At 41.1% G+C, this 25,603-nt stretch overlaps 1 protein-coding gene across 1 annotated transcript in view; it reads right to left on the bottom strand.

Moving 5' to 3' along the window:
• Positions 1 to 23,926, bottom strand: part of BEND7 (BEN domain containing 7) — a 56,873-nt gene extending 32,947 nt beyond the window's left edge. Inside the window, 9 exon segments of the mRNA XM_074942611.1 lie at positions 1,607 to 1,872; positions 5,265 to 5,387; positions 12,134 to 12,433; positions 19,347 to 19,430; positions 23,179 to 23,254; positions 23,256 to 23,609; positions 23,611 to 23,759; positions 23,762 to 23,852; positions 23,855 to 23,926. Coding sequence (XP_074798712.1) covers positions 1,607 to 1,872; positions 5,265 to 5,387; positions 12,134 to 12,433; positions 19,347 to 19,430; positions 23,179 to 23,254; positions 23,256 to 23,609; positions 23,611 to 23,759; positions 23,762 to 23,852; positions 23,855 to 23,926 — 1,515 coding nt within the window.
• Between the last annotated feature and the right edge of the window lie 1,677 nt (positions 23,927 to 25,603).

The following is a 25,603-nucleotide window of genomic DNA, read 5'->3' as shown; positions in this document are numbered from 1 at the left end:
TGGTAAATATATCCATCCCCAAACCTCAGCTTTCTTCTTTTGAAAATAAAACCCATATGGTTTAAATAATAATAAAAAAAATCTTGCTTATTTTCAGAATTGTCCGAAGCTGCTTTGGTGGTGGGGAAGGTTCAGATGCTGGAAACATACTGAACCAACAAGCGTGGCAGATAGCGTTTGGTAGTTCCAAACAATGGAAGCAAGATGAGGCCCAATTTTTAAGCCAAGCTTCCATTTTCAGGGTGCAAAACTGCCATCTACAAGGAACTGCGGCCAGAATGAATCACCACAGAACTAGTGTGAATGAAACGAACCCACGAAACTGTGGATGAAATTCCATTGCGCACACAAAGCTTCCTGAAAAACTGGAGATCCAACCTAAAAATCAAGCCACAAGCACAGAAGTCTTATAAATGTAAATTGCATATTTGAGTCAGAAGTTACCCAATATCTACTGTTTCAGAGTCTACTATCTACTATCGCTTCAAACATTTCTAATCACAATACTGCAACAAAAGAACCTTTGAAAAGCATTAAACTACTGTAGTTGCTATATATCGTTACACAGACTCTCTTGCATGACACTGTAATCTAATTAGTGGTGTAGCTTGCATCTATATAACTGAATTATCATGACTGCTCTTTTTTATTATTAGTTTGCACTTCTAGAAAGGCACAACATTATCTACAGGATTCTTTTCATTTACGCTCATTGATACAAAATTTAATTATGTTCTGCTAGCTCACTGTACTTAGGAAATTGGAAACTGCCTTCTCAAAATTAAAAATATATTAAAGAAATTAATGATCAGCTTATTCATCAGTGAACTTTCCAGACATCACCCATCTGATCATTAAACAAAGCCAATCAGCCACCCCTATGGTCACCAGATAGACACTTCATTAATCAAAATATACATATTAACTGAAGTAAGGAGACAATGCCACCTGTAACCTTCCAATGACCCAGTCATATACTCCAATAGCTGCTAATTCTAATCCTGCAACTGGATCTGCCTGGGCAGCCTCTTGCACTCATACAGAGCCCCACTGACTTCAACAGCAGGATCAAGGCCTTTACTTGGATACAACAGGGATGAAAGTTAAATACCCGAATCTTGCAAAGATTTACACACATACTTAAATTTTATTCATGTGAGCAGTCCCTCTGAAGCCAACAGAATTACTCAAGTGTGTAAAATTAAGTAAATAAATATGTTTTTTCAGGAGCAAAGCTTAGGTGTGGAATAATTACATTAGTCAAGAAAGGCTAGGGTTGTGAATTCCTTACACTGCTCCTTGCAGGGGCTCCTGGACTTACATTGGCCCTGGGTAGCATGGCAGATGGGGACAGCAAGTTTATCTTGCAGGGGCAAACAGAGCTCCTGATCCCTACAGAGCACCTACAGTGTGGTTTCTATGTGGTCAGGGAAAGAGAATACAAGGCTTTGGAAGCAGCACTCTCCTTTCATGACTCCAAATCCAAATCCTCACTTTTTCTGAGGTAGAGGGAACAATATAGCCTCAAGTAGACTTCAACATTGATCCCTAAGTGATAGTGCTGTAAAGTTCTCTGGCATTTTATGCAACTGAAATATCAACTTACATCTGAGGAAGATGATTCAAGAATGATACCAAATCCTGAAACATGGGTCTCTGGCTTTAGAGTATGCTCAGCTGCTTGCAAGCTGGATCTTTCAGAGTTTGCTGACAGCTTCTTTTCCTTCTCTACAGTGCTGGGCTTCTTATTCATAGTAATGGGCTCAAGAGTCTTTTGGGGCAATTTTTTCTTTTTATTTCTCTTTCTTGATATTGTTGACTTCTGTGCACAGATCAGGGGAATCGGAGGCTGCTGTCTGTTTTGGGTGCCAACTGAAGGGAAAACAGCTGTGAATATATTTATAGAAACACGTACACCACTGCAGGTTAAACCAAGTTATTGACTTGCTGTATTCATCCTGTGGCTAAGCAGCACTGTTTACAATACAGTTTGTGCATATGAAGCATTTCTATTTTCTCAGGTTGCATAATTAACCCTTAATATTGAAAAAAGTACTTGAACAATGATTACAGTTGTGTGAAATTGTATATCCTCTGGCATTATCAAAGATCTTATGGTCTTTCAACATTTTTTACTGACATAAATAAGAAAACTCTAGATGCATTAGCAATCACGCTCTTTTCTAAAGAAAACTGGCTCAAAAAGAACATTTAAAAAACTATTTTATCAAGAATTAGTAAAAAGTATTTAACAGTTTAATTTCTACATTCTGGGAAACAGTTACCTGGACTTCATACCAGTTGGCTTTTTTTGAAGCCTAGTGGTTCTTCTTTCTGACATATATGAATATTTTATATTTATACAGCATTTTTCAAGGACACATACGTGCCTTACAAATTAAAGCCCTACTCCTGCAATCGGATCTGTCTGGATTGACTTTGTGCAGATGTAAAGGTCCAGCCACGTGGATCAGATTGCAGAATCAGGGCTAAATAATCAGTATCAAGCAGCTCAGGGCTTGTCTACACTTGAAACACTATAGCAGCACAGCTGCAGCAGCACCTCAGTGTATACACTACCTATTCCAATGGGAGGGGTTCTCCCATCTCATAGACTTTAAGGCCAGAAGGGACCATTGTGACCATCTAGGCTGACTTCCTGCACATCACAGGGCACAGAACCTCACCCACTGTCTCCTATAATAAACCCAAACCTCTGGCTGACTTTCTGAAGACTTCAAATCATGATTTAAAGACTTCAAGTTACAGATAATTCACCATTTACTCTATGAACAAGTGACCCCTGCCGCACGCTGCAAAGGAAGGTGAAAACCCCCCAAAGTCTCTGCCAATCTGACCTGGGGGGAAATCTTTCCCAACCCCAAATATAGTGATCAGTTAGACCCCAAGCACGTCGGTGAGACCCACCAGCTGGACACCTGGGAAAGAATTCTCTATAGTAATCCAGAGCCCTCCCCATCTAGTGTCCCATCTCCAATCACTGGAGATACTTGCTACTAGCAGCTGCAGATGGGCCACATGCCATTGTAGGCAATCTCATATCACCATCCCCTCCATAAACTTATCAAGCTCAGTCTGGAAAGTTCAGTCAGGTTTTTTGCCCCCACTGCTTCCCTTGGAAGACTGTCCTAGAACTTCACTCCTCTGATGGTTAGAAATGATAGTCTAATTTCAAGCCTAAACATGTTGATGACCAGTTTATATCCATTTGTTCTTGGGCCAACATTGGCCCTTTAAGGAAACAACTCCTCACCCTCCCTGGTGTTTACCCCTCTGATGTCTTTATAGAGATCAATCATATCTCCTGTCAGCATAGGTAATGCACCTCCATGAGAGGTGGTAGCTAGGTTGACAGAAGAATTCTTCCATTGATCTAGCACTGTCTACACTGGGGGTTAATTAGTTTAACTACATCATTCAAGGGTGTGGATTTTTCACACTCCAGAGCGACTGTAGCTGGGTCAATGTAACTTTTTAACGTAGAACAGGCCTTATTTTTATCCATGGGCAATTGAAAGCCCCATTGAAAATGCTACAGCTTCCAGTGAACAGCAAACTGCCATTCTCTGCAAAGGTTTCTTAATAGGAACCCCATTCACAGTGGTCTTTACTTAATGGATTTTGGAGAGGTTTCTGGCAACGATTACAAGGGCTGCAATTTGTACTTTGTCATTTAAATAGGAAGGTGCTTAACTATCAGAATAAATCATTATACTTTCATGTACACGTTTGTATTTTAGGTGCTAATTCTTTTTTTTAATAACAAGAGTGCCAAACAAGTGTCTACATACCACAAACTATAAACTATTTCCCAAAGCTTTTCATCAAGAGGTCCATTAACTTACCAACTTATTTACATTACAGATACACAGCATGGAAAGAAAAACACTCCTATTATCCTGGATTCCAGTTTTTATTGGAGAAGGTCTAGTCCTGCATTTTTTATCCACAAGTCATCCTTACTGATGCACATAATCCCCCTGAAGTCAATGTAACTACTTGTGTAAAGGATTTCTCATGTGCGTAGAGGCTGAGGACCCTCACACTTCTTTGAAACCGAACACCTTTACTCACGATAGCTGACATTTCGATACTCATCTCATCTATACTTAGCTCATAGTAACATTATTTCAAGTATGATACTGTATGCATACAATCACCTTCTTTGTCCTTTCAACTTCCACCACATTTCAATTAAAAGAATTCCCCTCCCCTCCAAATTCTAACTGATGGCTGTCATATTTCAGATGACTGCTCCTGTGTTTCCCCCTCATGGTTCACCAAGGGCACCCACTTTCAGACTTCTGGCTTCCCAGCTGTCACCTCTCTTGGGCTGAGACCTGCATTTCTCCTCCTCCTGACTGGGGTATTTCCAGGCTGCACAGTTCCCTGCCTACATTGTGAATTCTCCAGCATGACAGATGGCCTAAACAGGCCTGCTTTGCCTTCTCCTCAGAGACTATGAACAGCATAACTCGTCAGAGGTGGGGAACCCATTTAAATCCCTTCTCCCCATGAGGCAGAGTGGGGAACTGAACCAGGGTCTCCCACATCCCGGGTGAATACCCCAACCACTGAGCTAAAAGTTTCAAAGGAGCTGCGACTCCTCCTCCTTCTCCCCTTGCTCCCAGGCCATGTTATGTGGAGTTAGGTAGCTGCCTAATTTATTCCCATAAGAAATAACTCGGGGTGCCTAAGAGGGGTTCCCAGGAGGGGTTCCCATTAGTGGACCACAAGCAGAGAGAGAGGCCTTTCTGCAGCCCAGATTTAGGAGCATATCTCCATGAGAGAGGCAGGGTTTAGGACACAAGCAGCTGGTTGTCATCTCCCCACTTAGCATGCTGGCTTTTGTGAACTGCAGTCTAAGGTACCTATCTCTTCCCATTTGTTGTACAGAGAGCCTAGGTGCATAACTCAGGCTTTGTGGATCACACTGTTGTTCTAGTGATTTTCCAGGCATCTAAAAGTTAGGCATTGTGATGCTTAGCATAGCAACACCTAAGTCTCTTTGTGGATCCAAACCTTGGGGTCATAAAGGCCTTAATGGGCTGAGTGGACTCCTATGGCACCTAGGCACTTTTGAAAAATTGACCCCCAAGAAGCAGGGACTTGAACCCTGGTCTCCCTGGGCTATTAGATTCTCTAACCCTGACTATTCTTCATAGTGAAAACACTTTAGAAATATCCTGACTAAAGATATCAGACACAGATTAAAGGAGAGAGAGAGAGAGAGATCATGGTACCTGCTTGAATTTGCATTAACTTTCTCATTGTCTTCAGCTCTTGGAGAATGGCCTGCAAAGTTGACTGGCAATTACAGGTACAACAGTTTGGTCCAACTGATGAACTGACCCCTGGAAGTTCTCCTGAAGAAGTAGTGAAATAAAATAAGGATACAATCAAAAGAGCTGGACAGGATTTCGAAGCTAACAATGTAAACTATTGTGAAATTGGACCCAAGGAAAGCACAGCCAATAATTACCAAAACATTCATTTTTGGGAGAAGGGGGCCATTGGGTTTTATCCAGTTACCAGTATATGTGCTTACATATTCAGGGGGACATGGTATTACAGGGGTTGATGAGAACTGCACAAAACTGTGAACACAATGCACTCTCACAGCAGGGCTCTCTATTGTCAGGCTAGTTCATCTCAGATAACAATAGCTCCAAATCTCATTATAAACATACTCAACTTTATCATGGACAAAAAAAACCCATCTCCTAGAACAGCCCTACAAAGAATGGGTAGCGTCTGTGTAATAAAGGTTTATATTAAGAATTAAATAGGGCCTACCAATTCTAAAATTTCTTGGATGCTACCTACACATGTTGCTTTATAACATGAAGAGCAGAGAACGAAAATCACATCCTCTGGTCACAGAATCACAGAAATTACTGATGGGAAAGAACCATCGGCAAGAAAACCTACATAATCTGCTCCATCCTTCTGCCAGTACTGGTTTGTTTCCTACAGCATGTTCTCTCATGCTGTGTCCCAGGAGACTGTGTTCTCACAACTCCCCTTGGGAGATTATTCAACAATCCAATAGATTGCTTTGTCCAGAATTTCTTATTGATATTTCAGCCTCATTTTCCTTTTCTTAATTTCATTCTTTCACTTCTAGTTCTACCCCGCCCTGTAAAACCCTTAACTCTGCCTCAGCCTCCAGACTATTTTCATCTTTCACATACTTGCAGGTCTTGAAATGGGGTGGCTCCCAAAAGCTCAGAGAGCTGGTACTTTCCTCTGCTAGCTGTATCTTGTGCTGGAGAATCTAAAGTTTTTGTTAAAAAAGAATTAAGTTTCTAGCCTTTAAAGGTGCAAAGAAAACCTTCAAAATTCAAATAGAATGTCAACAGCTGCAAAGATATCTGTCTGAACCTGCAACCAGACATGAACTGCCCCTATTCAATTCAATGACCATTAATACTGAAGACTAACGATGATTATTTAAATTTGTAACTATTTTACTGTTTTGCAAATCACAAAAGAAGAGGGATGATCATATTATGAAGATCTGAACAACCTAATACAAGTCATTTCATTTTTGTATCACAGGTGTGCGGACATTGGGAGAGTACCATTGTTTATTTTTTCTCTAACCTGACTAGTAGAGTTATTATGTGCCCTTTAGTTATCATTTAGCAAACTCTAAGGATGTCTACACTAGAGAGCTTACAGTGGCACAGCTGTACTGATGCAGCTGTGGCACTGTAAGATCTCTTGTGTAGCTGCTCTACACCGACGGGAGAAACCTCTCCTGTTGACATAATTAAACCACCCGCAAGGAGTGGCAGTAGCTATGTCAGCGAGAGAAGCTCCCCTGTTGAAATACCGCTGTCCACACTGGCACTTATGTCAGTGCAACTTATGTTGCTCGGGGAATGTCTTTTTTTCACGCCCCTGAGCAACAAGTTTTGCCGAGTGGAAATACAGACAAGTAATTAACTCATTTAATCTTCTCTCAGAAGTCCCTCCAGCCTCAATTACTTTTGTTGCTCTTCTCAGAACTCCCTCCTATTTGTTAATAACTTTCTAGTTTCAGCTCGTACCTTCTGGATCAGATCCTCAGCAAGTGTAAACTGGCACAGCTCTACTGGCTTCAATGGAGTCACCTTATTTATAGTGAATGAGCATCTTCCACAATTCACCCAACCCCTGGAAAATCATGCCTGATGTGGCCCACCATGTTTTACCCCTCTCTTCCTTCACATCTCTCCTAAGAGTGTCTTCTTCCAAAAGTCCTGTAAGCACTAGTCCTTCCCATAGAGAAGTACTGGCAAAACTAAACAACAGAATCTCCCACCATCCTACCAAAAAAATCAAAACAAAGACTGGGAATCAAAGATTAATGGAAAATTTAATTCTTCAATCACACTGCTTTGTGTGACATCCCCATAGATCAGACTGGGGAGGGAAATAAGTAGTGATAATTCTCCCAAGAGCCTCCCGATTGTGGTACCAAAGTGAAATGTCATTCACAGTAGATTGCACAGAACTTCACAGACCCTTCCTCTCCTTTCTTACATATTTTGATTGCCATCGGCAAAGTAATTAAGAATGCCACCATTTAAAATTCTCTCCCTGGGAATTTACTGTTAACACGACATTGCGATGAATGGGGAACCTCACACTTCCAAGAACTGCTGTTTCAGGCTCTCTGTGAATTTAGCAAACACAACTGCACCAGTTAACTTGAGTCATGTTTTATGGTTTTGTTTGCAATCTTAAAAGGTAGCAACTTGCTTTTTTCAAATAAAAAAATAACACCACCTTCCTGAGTGGCAGTGTCAAAGTTGATGTAATTAGGTCAATGCAATGTCAGCGTAGACACTGTGTTGCTTATGTCGACCATTACTGGCTTTCAGGAGCTGTCCACAATGCCCCACACTGACAATACAATTGATACAAGTGCTCCTAATGAGGAAGCATACCACCGACACAAGGAGCCAACTGTGCACTCACAAGCAATTTAATAACTGCGGTGGCTGTATGCTGACATAAGTTAGGTCTATATAATTTTGTGATGTAGACATGGCCTTAAAGTTCTTTAAAGGGAGGAATGGGACTTTGTCTTCCCAATGGTTCACAAAATGCTCAGGACAGTGTTAGAGCTACACAAACACCACATAAGGAAGATTTTTATTTTTAGTCTTGTGGCAGATCACTCCGGGTATGCCTACACTTAAATAGCTAGAGTGGAAAACAGCAACTGTAGTGCTTCAGGGCTTGTCTACACCTGAAATGCTATAGCAGCACAGCTGAACCGCTGCAGCTGAGCTTCTGTGTAGACACTGCCTATATCAAAAGGAGGGGATCCCTGTCAGCGTAGGTAATCCACCTCCCTGAGAGGCTGTAGCTAGGCAGATGGAAGAATTCTTCTGTCAACCTAGAATGGTTTACATGGGGGCTAGGTCGATGTAGCTATGTCTCTCAGGGGTGTCCATTTTTCACATCCCTGAGACATACCTATTCCTATATAAGTTCCCAGTGTAGACCAGCCCTCCAAGTCCCTGAAGAGACTTCCACCAACACCCAATCAAACGACAAAATTATTTTGTCACAAAAGTGCCGACAAACAGCGTTTACACTGCCTGACATTTAGCGACACAGCCATGTCGCTAGAAGCTGTGTAGTGTGGACAAAGCCTTAAGATCAGTAGAAGATTAGGTTCAAGGCAGCTTCCAAATGTGTATGTGCTTGGTATAAAAATTCAGCAACACCACCACCACTCCCTGTCGCCTCTAGTAAGGTAAACAGCTATACTGGGTGTCCAAAAAAAGTGAGTCAGTTATATGATCAACAACAACAAAAAAAAATCCCAGTCACCCCCATCTGGGCTTCTCGAGGTCATCCTATCTACTCTATCTTCTTTGAACAATAAGCTCCTGGGGACAGGCCCAGTCTTACTTTCTCGCTTGTATGGCATCCAGCATATTGCAGGGGCTTAGCAAATAATAAATAATATTTGAAAGTAGATATTTTCAGATTTTGCATATTTGTCTCTAGAACATAGAAACTTTGACTAAACAAATACTGCCAGTAAATACCTGTTCTTCTTTCCTGGTACAAATGTAATACATTCCTAATGAAGGTACAGAGGCCTTGACTGAAAACCAAAGGGTCTGTTTTCCCATTGAGGCATGTGGGATTTACATTATAATTCCCATTAGCATTGATAGAAATTACCCATGTAAATCTACCATATGTATTGTAAATGGGAAGAGAGACCACCAGTATTTCAAATCAAAGCAGACTTCTGCCAACTTCATACATATTCATGAAGAGTTTTTATTTTTCTTCCATCATCTCTCTTCCAATCAGTTACAATAGTGGAGTAAGAAACATCTTGTAGAATGGTCTCAATCATTGTTCCAAGCACTACCTTTATCATTTTTAGAGGACAAAAGCAACTCTTTTTTACTGGTTATAAATCAATTTTTAATTTTAAAAAGAGAGCAGACTTTTTATTTTTATGGAGGAGTCTTTAAAGACCCATCTCCCTCCATTCTGCAGGCAAGCCAGCATGTGAATTTGATGACTTATTTGAATTTGATGACTGACTTCTATGACAGAAGAGACACAAATATATTGCTTGGTGGTTCTCTCTGCATAATCAGCAAGTACCCCAGAATGGTTCTCTACAAATGGATCCGCTGACAGTAAATCATGTTGGTGTAACAACATTACTACATTAACAAATTTATTCTTGAAAAGCACTTAGTACAATTCATCAAAAACAATTTGAGTGTAACCAAAAAGCAATTAAGATGGCACATTGCTGCCAGATCCTCTAAAGAATCAGAGAAATAAAATAAAATAAAAATCTAAAAAAATAATTTTGGCCCAGATTCTATAAATACTTCACTTACATGCATGAGCGTTTGCAGGATTGGGATGTTAAGCCAGATCCCTGTGCCAGACAGACCTCCACTAAAATCAGTGGGCATTAAATGAGCAAAGGAATCTGCCCATCCTGGTCAGCTTGTAGGATTAGTGCCTTAAGGCCTGACCTAATCAAAGCTCCCACTGCCTTCAGTGGTGCAGGATCAGGCCCTTGCTTTGTAATTATGCTTGTTATTTCTTTCCTTTGGTTACAATAATCCCTGCACCCCCTTCATCTTCTTCTTCCACTCTTGTCTGTGTTGTCTTCTACACTTGGAACTCCCACCCTATCCCCTTGTGCAGGGCACTCATCCTCCATTCATTCAAATCTCTCCTTAATAAACAAAACCCTGTGAGGCCCATAAACCCTAAATACAGACTAACATGGCTTATACATAAACCCTGCTGATACAGACTAACACAGCTGCTACTCTGAAACCTAAATTACTGTAGCTCTAAAATATACTGTCACACTAAAACAAAAATCCACAAAACCTGAGTTACTGTAACACCATCCTCTGGATTTCCCAATATATGTTTCAGAGTGGCAGCCGTGTTAGTTTGTATCCACAAAAAGAAAAGGAGTACTTGTGGCACCTTAGAGACTAACAAATTTATTTGAGCATAAGCTTTCGTGAGCTACAGCTTCAATCTCTCTGGTCACTCGATTACAAACCTAAAAGTCACAATTCTTCAACAAAAAGAACTTCAAAAACAGACTCCAAGGAGAGACTGCTGAATTGGAATGAATTTGCAAACTGGACACCATTAAATTAGGCTTGAATAAAGACTGGAAGTGGATGTGTCATTACACAAAGTAAAACTATTTCCCCACGTTTATTTCCCCCCTCCCCCCCCCACTGTTCCTCACACATTCTTATCAACTGCTGGAAATGGCCCACCTTGATTATCACTACAAAAGGTGTGCAGTTTTTTTTTTACCCCTCTCCTGCTGGTAATAGCTCACCTTACCTGATCACTCTCTTTACAGTGTGTACGGTAACACCCACTGTTTCATGTTCTCTGTGTATATAAAATCTCCCCACTGTATTTTCCACTGCATGCATCTGATGAAGTGAGCTGTAGCTCACGAAAGCTTATGCTCAAATACATTTGTTAGTCTCTAAGGTGCCACAAGTCCTCCTTTTCTTTTTGCCAATACATGTGAGTCCAATCATTGTCTATACAGGGATATAGTCAATCCAGGAGGACTGAAACCTAAGCTTCTGAGTGCATGGATAGTACTTTCTCTTGTACAGCATAGGGAATAACAACAGTCATCATTTTTGCATCCGCTACAAATGACGAATACATGTGTGTCCTTATAAGACATACAACAGATATCGTTCTATGCAATTATTAATATCTCTGGGGACAACTACAATTTACTTGACAATGTTTTTGGATAGAAGCTCACAATTGCCATTTAAAATTTTGATAAACAAGATATCAGAATTGAGGCAGGTTTTATATTAGAAATTCGGAATTTAGGTTGAATGTCAGGGAAATTTCTTGGACAGAAAGATCTAGCAGATTACGGAAGAATCTCCCAAGGGAGTAGAGAAAGCTCATTTGTGACATTTACAGCACTAAGAAAAAATACATTTAAAAGCACTGGAACATCCACCTCAGGGAACAAGCCTACACTGGAAGCGGGATGGACAACATGCTCCAGATTCCAGCACAATTTATCCCTAACGGTCCCATAAGAACAGAAGCCTACATGTGCATGTGCCCTGTGTTGAAAAAATTGGCATTTTAGATCATGGCTACAATGGTATTTCATATCTGGAGGTAAAAAGTAATTTAAGCCCGATTCTGCCACCTTTACTCACGCAGAGTTGGATTTTGCTCCACAAGCAGTCCTCTGATCTCATTGTGCTACTGACTTCATTGTGCTACTCAGTGTGAGTATGAGTGACAGAATCTGGCCCTTAGGGAGCTATGAATTCAGTAACAATAGTTTTAATAAGTACAGAAATAAAGTTTATAGAATAAAATATTAATATTATGCCCTACCACTAGGAATCCACTTTAAAACTTAAGACCTATGGGAGCAGCATGCACCAGGCCCACACCCACAGTCTTTCAAAGTGATAACTGTATTTAATGTTGTTAATTATGAAGTATCATTTATAATTTATTTATACATACTATAATTATCTGAACATAGGTAGATATTTAGTATAGTAAAAATATTTGGAATATCTAATCTAGATCATACCATTGGATCCTACAGTTCTTGTTTCATTTTGGAAGCTTTTAGACCGAGTCCCATATTGCCCTGAAAAATGGCTAGTTTGAGGTGACACTTCATTCCATGCACCATTCTGAGAAGGATGGAGGCTCGCCTGGGAGTCTGCCAGGGCAGTCAGGCGCTGGGCCCATGCTATATCTAAATCCTGGGGTTCTTCCTTCAGTTTTTCTCCTTCTTTGCCAACTCGCTGATAGATTCTTCCAGTGCTGTCATTCAGTAATCTTCTCATCCCTGTAATTTGTTTTTTAATTTCCCGGCTTTCATCTCCTAATGAAAACAGAGCCACAGTTATCAGTGTAAATTAGCAAAAATGGTAATGGATAGAGATTAGTGATTTAGGTGCCAATAAGAGTTTCTAGCTGCTGGACTACAAAGCAACAAATAAATAAAAATAAAAGACATACTCGAGTGGTAGTTATGTATTGTGCCATGCTTTAATACACAGCAGTATTAAAGCAGTAGTTGGGATATCCATGGTTAAAAAACCCTCTCATCTTGGCTTTCCTAATACTGTTTTTAAAGCTCTTACATATACCATACCATGGTTTTTAAAGCTCTTACGTATACCATACCGTGGTATTTGGTTTGCTGTTTTCTGCTGAAGGAAACAACAATGGGTACAGCTGTTTCAAATACACTATGCTTTTATGAGCCTAATCCTATTCAGACATTGACATCAATGGGAGTTTCATCTGAGTTAAAGGGTGCAGGATCAGACTGTAAAGAGAGAAGCCAGATACCTATTAAAGGATAGGCCCATCTCCCGTTGACATCAACAACATAGCTGTCATTGACTTTAATGGGAAAAGGATCAGTCCCCTGGTCCGCAGAATTTCATAATAATGGGATACATAGAAATAAATGAAAAAAACAGCTAATATCTATACAACCTTATATAGCCAAACTTCTGGATGCCTTAAAATGCAGATTATATGAGAAAAAAGAAAATATGTACAAGAAAAATGTAACTGTTTCAAATAAATTCAGCACATTTAAATAATAACAATTACATACTTTAATGCTCTCAGCACCGCTTAAGTATTAATTTTATGTATGAAACTACTGATTGCACAATGAATATATATGTTTGGGGCAGATAGTAGCTATTTTGCTCATTAAAGTAGGCATTACATTTCATTAGTAATAAGGAAATATTCATAACTACTGAAATATGAAGCTTCTATTTTTTACTGGTAATAGGAAAAAAAATCAAACAGCATAAGCAAGAGGAATAATGAAGATCAAGGAACTGATCAAATCAATCCTCCTCTTAGAATACATTTAAGACGGTGCTACTTGGCATCATCTGTTCTTTAGAAAAGATTTCAATTTCCATTCTGACATACCACCCCCAAAATAAAACATTTTCAGGAAAAATAGCTGTACAAAACAAATTTTGAGAAAAAAATGTGTAATGGCTCCACTTCAGCAAGGTCCTTAAACACATGCACAACTTCAGGAATGTAAATAGCCAGTCTCATCAACTTCAATGAGACTATCCATGAAAATTCGGCTGTTGTGATGCCTAAAATAACTTGATATCAGTTAGACAGTTGAGAACACAGCACATCATGTTGACCAACATGGTTTCATTGTTTTCTTGTACTCCCCCATCTGTATGTCTGTATCCATTTGCTGTCTCTGGTCTTATAGACTGTAAGATCTTTGGGGGTAGGGACTGTCTTTTTGTTGTTTCTATACAACATATTCTGGGGCGAATTCTGCGCCACTGCACAATGCAGAATTTTGCAGAAATTAACGTTGTGCATGCAGAATTTCCTTTCCCCCACAGAAATGGGATGCAGTGCTGCTAGCCGCTACTAGAGGCTACTGGACTCGACAGAGCCCAGCTTGCACATAGAAGACACTGCTGGGGGGAGGGAGAGGGAGCTAGAGGGTTCCTAGCAGCTGTAGCTTCCAGCGTATCCTGAGTGAAGGAGAGGGCGGCATGCAGGAAACTCTGTGCAAGCCTGGGACTGAGCATCAGGCTGTTTCTCCCTCTTGGATCCAGGGGCTCTGTGGAGGGGAGGGGGATGGGTGTCTGGGTAAGGGGGGCACCGGAGCTGGGCTCTGGGGAGGAGGGGGTTCGGGTGTATTGGCTGGCGGGGGGGGGGGGGGGGCTAGCAACAGGTGGGCTCTGGAAGGGAGGGGTTGTGGGTGTCTGGCCCCCTGGCTGGGCTCGGAGGGACAGAGGGGAACGTGGCAGAGAAACAGGAACTGGGTTGTCATAGGGGTTTCTTTAACTCTCTACTACCGGGGGAATTTTTGTGTGTGTCTGTATTGTTGATAGGTATTCTGAAATAAATTACCAAAATAATTGACACTGGCACGATTATGTAGTGTTATTTTGACAAATAAAATGTGCAGAATTTTAAAATATTGTGTGCAGAACTTTTACATTTTTTGGTGCAGAAACTTTAATTTTTTGGCACAGATTGCCCCCAGGAGTAACAACACTCAGCACAGTGGGGTCCTGCTCCATGACTGGGGCTCCTGGGTTACAACAATACAAATAATAGCAGCTGTGCACTTCGGTACCTTGCTGAACTGGAGTCTATTTTTTTTTTTTTTAAACTAATACACACTATGGGTCTGTAATTGTACATCCTGCAACTCCAGTGTGCCCATGGGGCCAGCTATGTTGAAGGAGAGCTCTGGTCTTGAGTGGGGAATAAACATGGGAGGACAGCTGCAAAATCTATCTCCAGAGAATCACTGCATCTCCCATCTGACTTGGCTTCAACATTGCTATGGCTGGCTCTGCTCCACTGCAGAGCTGTGAGTAAAAGTAGCAAAATCTAGCCCTATTTTAATATATCACAAGCATTTTTCAAGAGAAATGCTCATAACCAAGGTGTATGACAACTTATTATTTCTAGTTCAACTATAACTCTTTTATGCCAAAGTGTAACTAATCTGTAATTTTCAAGTGGCCTAACTTCAAGCTGTCTTAATAAAGTTCAGATACTACTTATTCTGAGGAACGGATGTGCTCTCTCTAAAATAATGTTGAACTGTGTCTTTAATGAGTGAGAATTTGTGTACAGAATTTACAATACTGCTTTGAGAATCATCAAAATACTTCAAATTAAAACAGGTACAAACTGAATTCTCCCACTGACAAATGCATGTGTGCTTCCAGGTGCTAAATATTTAACTGTATTAAGTAACAACAGTGTATTTATAGCAACTTGGATTAATGAAACACCACTGGTAATGTTGTAATGTAATGCCTAAACCCCTACTTCACCAGTATGTTTTCACTATTTTTCTTTATTGTTATACTTTACCTGTATGTAGTATGTTATCTAAATGCAGGTCACTGTGTACTTTTCATATAGATTAATTTCATGGGCTGTCTTTATCACAGTGTTACATAGAACTATGTAATTTTGCTACCCCACATTGTGAAAAAAAATTATATGACTATACTGTAGTAGCTAAGAAATGGTATGTTATCATGAAATGAAAATCTCTACTGAGATTACACGTTCATCCTTTGCTTTGGCATTTCCTGACAAAGTGCATAAATTAAACAAATAAACTTAATGTTCTCTTAGCACAGCTTTTTAAATTTAACTTCCCATTTTTTATTTTAAATAAAAAGTAGGAAATATTTTAAAAATATAGTCAGTTTTACCTTTTACTTTACACAGCTTCAAAGTTTTGCTGAATTACAAATAATTGCAAGACAGCATTCAAGTTCTTCCATTCAGAACATCACCAGAATGCTGCCTTCCTGGACAAAGGCCAGCAAAACTCAGCTGCCGTATTTGAAGAATTTACACGGACCAATTCAAAGCACTTCAGGGGACCATGGTACATCCACACCTTAAAGCACACAACTACATACACGTGCATGCGCAGTGCATCCTCTCTTACATGCATCGGTAATGAACCAGCCAAAACTCTCATACTCAGGCTATATGATTTACAAACACTTGGTCAAAAGAAAGTGAATTTCTCCTGGCACAAAAACATGCAACCCTCCTCTGCAAGGATTATTTCCATACCAAAACATAACTTTCAAACTCCAGCTGTTTCTGCTGTAATCCTCTTCAGACATCACCAAATTAGTGTTTTGAAGTACAGGCAATTATGAAGGCCAGTCAGTAGAAAAAGTGGGAATAGGACTGCCAACCTCATGCCTCCCTGCTCTGTGCACATTTCCCTAGATTAAGGAAGTATTTTGGCTGAGAAAGCAGAGGCAGGAGGGGGACCCTTTTTATCAGATCATAGGTTTTCCAAAATAACTGAAAAGTTGTCCTGGCTGTTTTGTAGCTATCTCAGAATAGCCATTTCACTTTATAGCTAAATTATGCACATCTGGTATAACAACATTCCTTCCTTGTACTCTTTGGCCCCAGTCCTGCAAGGACATGGGCCAACCCCTCAGCCCAGGTGGAACCCCAGTGAAGTTAACAAAGGTCCACATGGGTGCAGACATGCAGCTCAGCAGAGCAATTTACAGGATCAGGTTCTTAGGGTCAGATCCTCCATCAGTGGGAGTTTTGCTATTGACTTCAACAGGAGCAGGAGTTAGCCCTGGATGAGCTTAGCAAAGGGGGAAAAAAGCACCCTTTACTGTGTGTGCTTCGTGTAAGATTTCCAAAAGATTATAATCAGTCAGATCAAAAACATTTTCCTCTGGAGCAGGGCTACTGTACTTTCATACTACATTACAATGAATTTTTTAAAATGAAAAAGTGTACTTCAAATCCACCCCCCACTAGGAATGCTAGGAACCATTAAGACAAGGATAGATAATAAGACAGAAAATATAATATTTCCTCTATATAAATCCATGGTACATCCACACCTTGAATACTGCGTGAAGATGTGGTCGCCTCATCTCAAAAAAGATATATTGGAATTGGAAAAGGTTCAGAAAAGGGCAACAAAAATGATTAGGGGTATGGAACAGCTTCCGTATGAGGAGAGATTAATAAGACTGGGACTTTCATCTTAGAAAAGAGACGACTAAGGAGGAATATGATTGAGGTCTATAAAATCATGACTTGTGTGGAGAAAGTAAATAAGGACATGTTATTATAGCACAAGAACTAGGGGGTCACCAAATGAAATAAATAGGCAGCAGGCTTAAAACAAACAAAAGGAAGTATTTTTTCCACACACCGCACATTCAGTCTGTGGAACTCTTTGCCAGAGGATGTTGTGAAGGCCAAGACGATAACAGTTCAAAAAAGAACTAGGTAAATTCATAGGGAATAGGTCCATCAATGGCTATTAGCCAGGATGGGCAGCGATGGTGTCCCTAGCCTCTGCCACAAGCTGGGAACTGGTGTCAGGGAATGGATGACTTGATGATTACCTGTTCTGTTCACTCCCTCTGGGGCACCTGGCATTGGCCACTGTCAGAAGACAGGATACTGGGCTAGGTGGACCTCTGGTCTGACCCAGTATGGTCATTCTTATGTTCTTATTTGAAAACACAGCTATATAAAAGAAACCCTTTTTCAAGTTTAACTATACAGTAGTAGCTGCTGACAAAAAATCATACTTGGATATAATTCTATTAAAACTAACAAATAACTTCATAGACTTATGTAAAGTCAACTTTTTCTGTATGAATAAATTGTGGAAGATATTATTCCTGGAACAGAATATATTCTTGGAATTACTGAGTAATTTATGCACTGTTCCACCGTTCCAAGTACACATTATTTATTTTATCATGACAAAATAAAGTTATTAATCTGCTGACTTCCATTTTAACAATGTGAAATGCTGTAAAATGCACAGACACCTGCATTACAGTACATTTCAGTTCCACTTTATATCAGCCATAAACATCTCTGTTTTGGACACCTCTTCAAAACAAATGCACACAGCATACTGTATGTGGCATTCGATTTTATGAAACTATAAAAGTTCTTCACTGTTAATTACACAGACAAATGTCTCATCACACATTTGGCTACCAGGATAATAATTAGTTTTCCACATTAACCTTTCAAACATAGAGCATGAATTTCAAGTCAAAAGCACTGTAAAAAGACTCAGATAGGAGGTACCTTACATTATACTTTAACATTTTTGTGAAGATAAAATACAAAGACTGAAGAAAGGAAATTATGTATGCAATCAACTTTTTAAAAGCCATTGTGTCTATATGTAACAGTACTGTCTGCATGATACAGTAGTACAATCCTCTCAAGGACTTGCATGCTCATCTCTGAGCTAACATTTTTGTGCCAAAACAGACATGCTGTCAGTATCTGCCAGACAGTTATGGGGCTTTACTGATTCAAACATCAGACCCAGAGCCTGAGCCTGACAACCTTCACTTATATGAATTTAATGGGACCATTCAGGATCAGAGATATTGGATTTGCTTTCAAATCCACCTCTCATTGATGTCAACTAAAAGATTCATATTGACTTCACTGGGAGGTGGATCAGGCCTTTAATGAGGTGATGTCTTGAGTATCTTCAAGTCCTGCTGAAGTCCATTGGTTAAGACACTTAGCTCTTTGCTGCAGAGGCTCAGAACCTCTCAAGATCAGGCTCTAGATAAGACAGGAGTGGAAATGTAAAAGGAAGAGTACACAGCCACAAAAATGATGAGCAGTTCAGTGATAACCAGTTCTATCAAGCTGTAGTTAAGAAAGACTATATATTACATCTCTGTTTTCTTTACACATTTTTGACTGTTGATTTAATTCAATTTTGCGATGGCAGTGTTAGCAGCCAGGCTACAGAGGTGAAAGGACATTACATTAAGACATTACATTAATCCTCTGTCCCACCCACAGCAGAAGCAACACCAAACAAATGGCAGCTTCCTGGAAATTGAATTTCTGTTATCCAGATGTCAAAGATGTAATACCCCAATTACACAAACTATTGCCAGTGAAGCATGCCAGTGAATATGCAATGTAAATGGGGTGAACAGAGAGCTGCAAAACTGCCCAGTCAGCATCTGGCCCTGAGAGTGAATGATAATTAGCACTCTGTGTAGACTCTAATAAACATTTATGTCTGAAACTACAACTTTTAGCAATGTTAATAAAGGATATATTGGCAATCTGTAAAATAAAAACGTCTTGAAGAGAATGTCCATATTAAACAATGGCATACAACTCCTGTCTTTACACTGCCCCCTAATTGAAAATGGCTACGCTGTGTTGCTCATAAATTAATCGACACAAGAACATACCTAAAAAAACCGACTGTGTTTCTTTGGTCTCCCCATTAACATCATTGCTGTAGTCAGAGATCTTATATACCTCATGATGATAATCTGGAATGAAAAAAGTATAAAAAAATTAGAACTCAAGTGATCTGGAAAAAATGAACACTGAACACATTGCTACAGCTTTATTACATCATTTATCAATATATCTGCAGTTTTTTCCATGTACATCAAATTAACCACAGAAAATGTGCTCTGTATCAGCACTCCCTAAAAAACTTTGCTCAAACTGAGGAGAACTGAAATATTTCACACATTTTAGGGACAAGCTACGCCTGACTTATATTACTATGTTCATTTTCACAGTAAATTATTTCACCAGATGCCTATTATCTGGATTCTTGCCTTACAGATGGAAAGCAAATGTATAATGTAAATGAAAACTTTACCCTCTTATAGGCCAAGGGAAACTTTCATACTTTATCTCAAAACAAAATTAGTGATATACATTATGGGATAAATTTTTAGCTCTGTGGCCTGATCCTTTGCTGCTGATGTCATTTGGCCATTGAATTCCTATGGGACCAGATTTGGGCACTATATATGGATATTGACTCATGGCAATTGATTTCCACAGCTATCATAAAACCATTGATTTTCTATTTCAAATGAAATGCAACTTGGATAAACAATCTGAGCTCTGACCACAAGTGTGCATTTAGTAAAAACAACTACACTCTTTACATGCACACAAGAAGAGAGTAGCATTTACAACAGGGAATACTGGAGACAGCAAGCCAGGATTCTATTTCTGACTCTGCTACTGACAAACCTGACAGTGACCGTGACCTCGTGACTGTATGACCTGCGAAAATCACTTTGGACTGAATAATAAGGTACTAAGTAGCTCTTGTGAGATGTTGCGCACACTCAGTTCCTACTGACTTTAATGAGACTTGAGCATACTCAGCACCTCACCAGGACTGGGTTCTTTAATTCCAGATGTCTCAGTTTCTCCCTTTGTAAAGTGGTTTTTATAACATTCACTTGCTTCATAAAGGTGTTGTGAGGCTTCCTTAATTAATGTGTGGGAAAGTCCTTTGAGATATTCAGAAAAATGGCACAACAGAAGCTAGGAGTATTATGTTCACTCTTTTTATGAGAAAGGCACCTGCCTCTCTGACAAAATAATCAGGTCCAGAATTTAAAGATCCCCTAACATACGAACTCTATTGTTACTTATTATTTGTAAAGCACTACTAGTGTGACTACCTCAAAAAAAAAAATAAAATAAAAAAAGACTCTCCTGCAGCAAACCAAAATCACACATAATACAGCAACATGACAGACAGACAGACAGAAGGGCTATAAGGGAAGGATGAGGACTATGAATGTAAGGAAGGAAAGGTGAAGAAGTGAGTGATGATAGGTAAGTCAGAAGAAATGGGGTTTGGTTTTGGTTTTTTTGGATGGGGGCAGGCAGATGGATGAAGGAGAATTAAGTTGCACAGCACATGGAACCACAGATAAAGTTCCAGGTACACAGGTGGGAAAAGCTAGAGTCTCTTTTGTGAGAATTATAAAAAAAAAAAGAGGATTTACCAGAATCTGATACATTATTCATTTTTTCCTATATTTTTATACCTCCTGATGAAGATTGTCAAAAACTGGGCAAAAGTGTGTAATAGCGCATAAGAACTATAGTGAGGGGCAGATTCATAATGCTCAGAGAAACAGATTGCATGCTGTCTCTCTAAAATTTCCCCTATGTCTTCAGTTAGATATGGTACCCTTCACTGTTCCTTAACTGTTGTATGACAGGTTTCAGAGTAGCAAATAAATTTGTTGAATGACAGTTTCTGCATTTCACCTAGAGGTGGCTGCATTGGAGGTATACACAATTTTATGTACACAGTAGTCTGAATTAGTTCGTTATGATGATAAAGTGCTTTGAGATTTCCTGGGATGAGAGAGGCTACAGTATACAGTAAACATGACAATAGTTTACATAATATAAGTCAATATAACAGTGGGTGTCTCCCTTAGTCCTTTCTTCTGCCTGCGATGTCGTAGACCAGGGCCTATGAAATCTCTATCAATTTCCTCACAGTAAACACTAAACTATGACATTACTGAATGACTTAAGCAGGAAGCACCAGCTGAGTAGCAGAGACACCTATTTATACATAATTATCTTGGTAATCAACTTGCATAGGAAATGGGGAGGGGGGTGGGGGGGGTACATGAAAGCTGAATCTTACTTTGTTAAAATACAATTTTTATCTTCTCCATTCTCCCAGAATCAAAATACAACTTTTTCAGAAATTGTGTTTAGTGTTGTTGTTCTCTTTAAATTTCTATAACCAGACGGGTTCTCAGACAAACCAAAAATAGCTAAGAATTCACTAGTGAAAATTAGTTCTCTCTGAATTAAAGTTAAAAGTATTATTCAAAAAATTATTAATCTACATTACAAATGACATCTTAAGACTGAATGTTTGTAAAATATTAATTTACTTTTGACTATTTGTGTTATTCTTCACATCTTACAGTTTTCTCAACTTGGAAATACAAACAACTAATCAGTTTCATTTTCAGATCCTCATACTAGCACAATTCAGCAAGGAATACAAGAGAATATATAATTGTAAAAAAAAAAAAAACCCTGTTTCCTTTGGAACGTTAAACCCCAGATACATTTTTACTGGCAACATGTTTGCAACTGCTTGTTTTTACAAAACCTACAGTAATTTTTTGGCCAATTTTGACCTGACAGTATTCCTTTAGATTAAAAAATTATGTTATGTGCAATGCTCAAGATTTTACTGCAATGGTAAAATGAAAATATTTAATTGTTCAATATTTCCTCAAAGTGAGGTTATTTTCATTGTTTAATTCCTTTGCTTCCCGTTTGTTTTCATCTAACGTTGACTGAAGAGGGATGCCTAAATATACTAAGTGCAGAACCGTCACATAAAAAAAAAGTGTGACATTACACCACAGAAGTCACTTGCCTTGAACTTAGCATGCAGGACACACACAGCATTCCATGGAGATATTTCAGCTCAATACTTTAAAACACGGAAGTCAAATCAATGAGAGTAAAAGATCTAATCAGCTGGAGTAGCAGTACATACCCCCACCAAAATAAAACGCTAAGGCTGTAAAGTCCACCTGTTAAAATGACCACCAGCGACTCTGTCTTATTTTTTAAAAGATCGAAATTGAGCGGTCTGGTTTTTTTCCAACAAAAATCCAAGTATTTTCTTCACCATCCCTTTTAAAACACTCTCTTCTTTTCGTAAAGCAAACACACACCGAGCGAACAAGTTACATGCCAGGAATTCTTCCTTACCCATGCACAATTAATTAGCTGCGTTTATTTTATTTGAAAGGCAACCTCTATTAGGCTTTTATTTGAAATACGTGTATGTACGCAATCAACAGGAGGGGGGAAAAAAAAACAACCCAGAGGACTTGAATACCGAAAGGGTTCTCTGTTCCCCAAGTACCCATTATTTTGATAATTTCCTGACTCGCTTTTTTGTTTGTTTGTTTGTTTGTTTGTTTGTTTGACTGGGCTTACAAGGAAATTGCGATTCAACTTTATTTTGGATCGCATCTGCTTTGAAAACCATGCCCTCACTGGGGAGAGGGTTTTTAAAACAGATCGAGGGAGTTAAATAATAAATAGCAGAAGGCAGAAAGACGCTGAAGGAGACAGAGGGAAGGGAGAAGCCCACATTTCATAACACCCTGCTCTTCTCCTTTGAGACACGTTGAGCCGAAAGTCCCTTTGAGGGACAAATAAACAAAAAGTCACGCACCCAGCCGCCCCCCACCAGCGCCACTTTACCTTGGTTGATCAGTTTAAAGCTTTGGGATTTCCTGCTCCTCTTCCTCTCAGTAAACTCCATGGTGTGGGCAGAAGGGAGGAGGAGGAAGAAAGGAAGGAGAAAGGGGATGGCACAGAGCGAGTTGGAGGCTGAACAGCCACCCAGCCGCAGGACCAAGGTCCGTCCCTTTAATCAGCAAAAATAAACCGGGGCTGGGAGATTTCAGTTCCAACTGCGGGTCGGCGGCGAGCCGGGACAAGTTGGCTCCGGGCTCCCTCCTTCCCCCGCGGATCCAACCCCAAACTTTGCGGGGGGCTGCTCGCCCGGCGCGGGGGAAGCCCTCGCTGTGTGCGGAGAGCCGGCCGGGCCGCCTCCGGGAAGCCGCCGCCGCCGCCGAGGGAAGCGCTCCGCGGCTGGCGTGTGTCGCTACCTCAGCGGCGCCTGGGACCCCCGCTGCCACCTGCTGGGGGAAGCCTGCGCGCACCACAGCGCGCCCCGTGGTGGCTGAGGGAGCCTGGCCCGCAGGCCGCCACCCCGAGGCCGGCCCGCAGCCCCACGCCACGCCGAGGCGGCGGCGGTGGCGGCGGGCCCCAAGGGAGCGGGGGGCAGCGGTTTCAGCCTCATGCTAGCGAAGGAAGAGGGCGGCGAGGTGATTCTGCGCCTCCCCCTCCTCTGCCGGCCCGGGAATGGGGGGCGGTTGGTCTCGGGGGGGGAATGGATCGGGGTCTGGTTGTCGGAGGGGGGAGGGGAACGCAGGGGCGGCGCCATTTTGTGCCCCCGTCCCCCGTGCAGTTCCCCTCGCGCCCGGGGCTGGCTCCCGCTACTGCCTCCTAGAGCCGCGGGCTGCGCCCCGAGGGAGGCAGGGGCGGGGGCCCCGCAGGGCGCTCGGGGGCGAGCCAGCGCCTCTGTTGATCCCGAATTGGGTGACATCAAGGCAAGCAGGTGGCATCGCCCCCCGGGGCTGCATTCCCCCCGCCGGGCTTGGAGCCCGCTTCTCTGCACGGCCTGGCTCGCTGCTTGCTGGGCACACCCGGGGCCAAGTCCCACCCTCCTGCCCCGCAAACTTTGCTCGGGAGAGGGGGAGCAATGGCCTGCAATGGAGCTTCCCTGGGGAGCAACGCAAAGGGGGTTGGGCCCAGAGAGGAAGAGGCAGACTCTGCCCTCAAGCAGCCTCCATGGGGATCGGATCCTGCCTCTCTCCCCCCATGGCCACAGCTCTGCTCAAGGAAGGATTTGTCATGTAAGCGGAGGTCAGGCCCTGGCTCAGAAAAAGGCATCACCTTTAAGACTAGCAGCATACACCTTGACACCAGGCTTTAATTAAAAGCAAGGAAAAAAGGTGGATGATTCTGCCTCATTTTCATTTAGGTCTGGTCTGCATGCTGTGTTTGTACCAGGACAACTATTTCGGTTAGGGGTGGGATTTTTAACCGGAATAAAGAACGAGGAGTACTTGTGGCATCTTAAAGACCAAGAAATTTATTTGGGCATAAGCTTTCATCGGCATCTTTCTTTAACCAGAATAGTTATACTGTTACCAGTCCTAGTGTGGATACAACTATGCCAGTATAGAGGTGCCTTATGATGACATAGCTGGATCCACACTGGGGGTTAAACCACTTTTAAGTGCATTAGACCTGGTCTACACTACAGGGTTAGGTTCCTGTAAGCTGCCTTGCGTCAAACTAGCTGTGTAAGTGTTCTTCACTTGAATTTGGCTTCTGGTGATGTAGATGCCTCTCTACACCCGTTTATCAGAGGGGTAGCCGTGTTCGTCTGTATCCACAAAAACAACGAGGAGTCTGGTGGCACCTTAAAGACTAACAAATTTATTTGGGCATACGCTTTCGTGAGTAAAAAACCCCACTTCTTCATATGCATGGAGTGAAAATTACAGCTGCAGGCATAAATATACTGACACATGAAGAGAAAGTAGTTACCTTACAAGTGGAGAACCAGTGGAGATCCGTTTCCTGGACATTACAGTGCAAATAAGTGATGGTCACATAAACACCACCCTATCCCGGAAACCTACTGACTGCTATACTTACCTACATGCCTCCAGCTTCCATCCAAGACACGTCACACAATCCATTGTCTACAGCCAAGCCCTTAGATACAGCCAACTTGCTCCAATCCCTCAGACAGAGACAACCAATTACAAGATCTTTATCAAGCGTTCTTAAAACTACAATACCCACCTGGGGAAGTGAGGAAACAGACTGACAGAGCAAGACCCAGAAGTCACCTACTACAGGACAGGCCCAACAAGGAAAATAACAGAACACCACTGGCCATGATGGAGAGCCCCCAGCTAAAACCTCTCCAGCACATTATCAACAATTACAACCTATCCTGGAAAACGATCCCTCACTCTGACAGACCTTGGGAGGCAGGCCAGTCCTCGCTTACAGACTGCACCCCAACCTGAAGCAAATACTCACC

The sequence above is a fragment of the Natator depressus genome, chromosome 1 (assembly GCF_965152275.1).
Source record: "Natator depressus isolate rNatDep1 chromosome 1, rNatDep2.hap1, whole genome shotgun sequence".
Classification (NCBI taxonomy): domain Eukaryota; kingdom Metazoa; phylum Chordata; order Testudines; family Cheloniidae; genus Natator; species Natator depressus.
This window is presented reverse-complemented; position numbering and strand designations above follow the sequence as displayed.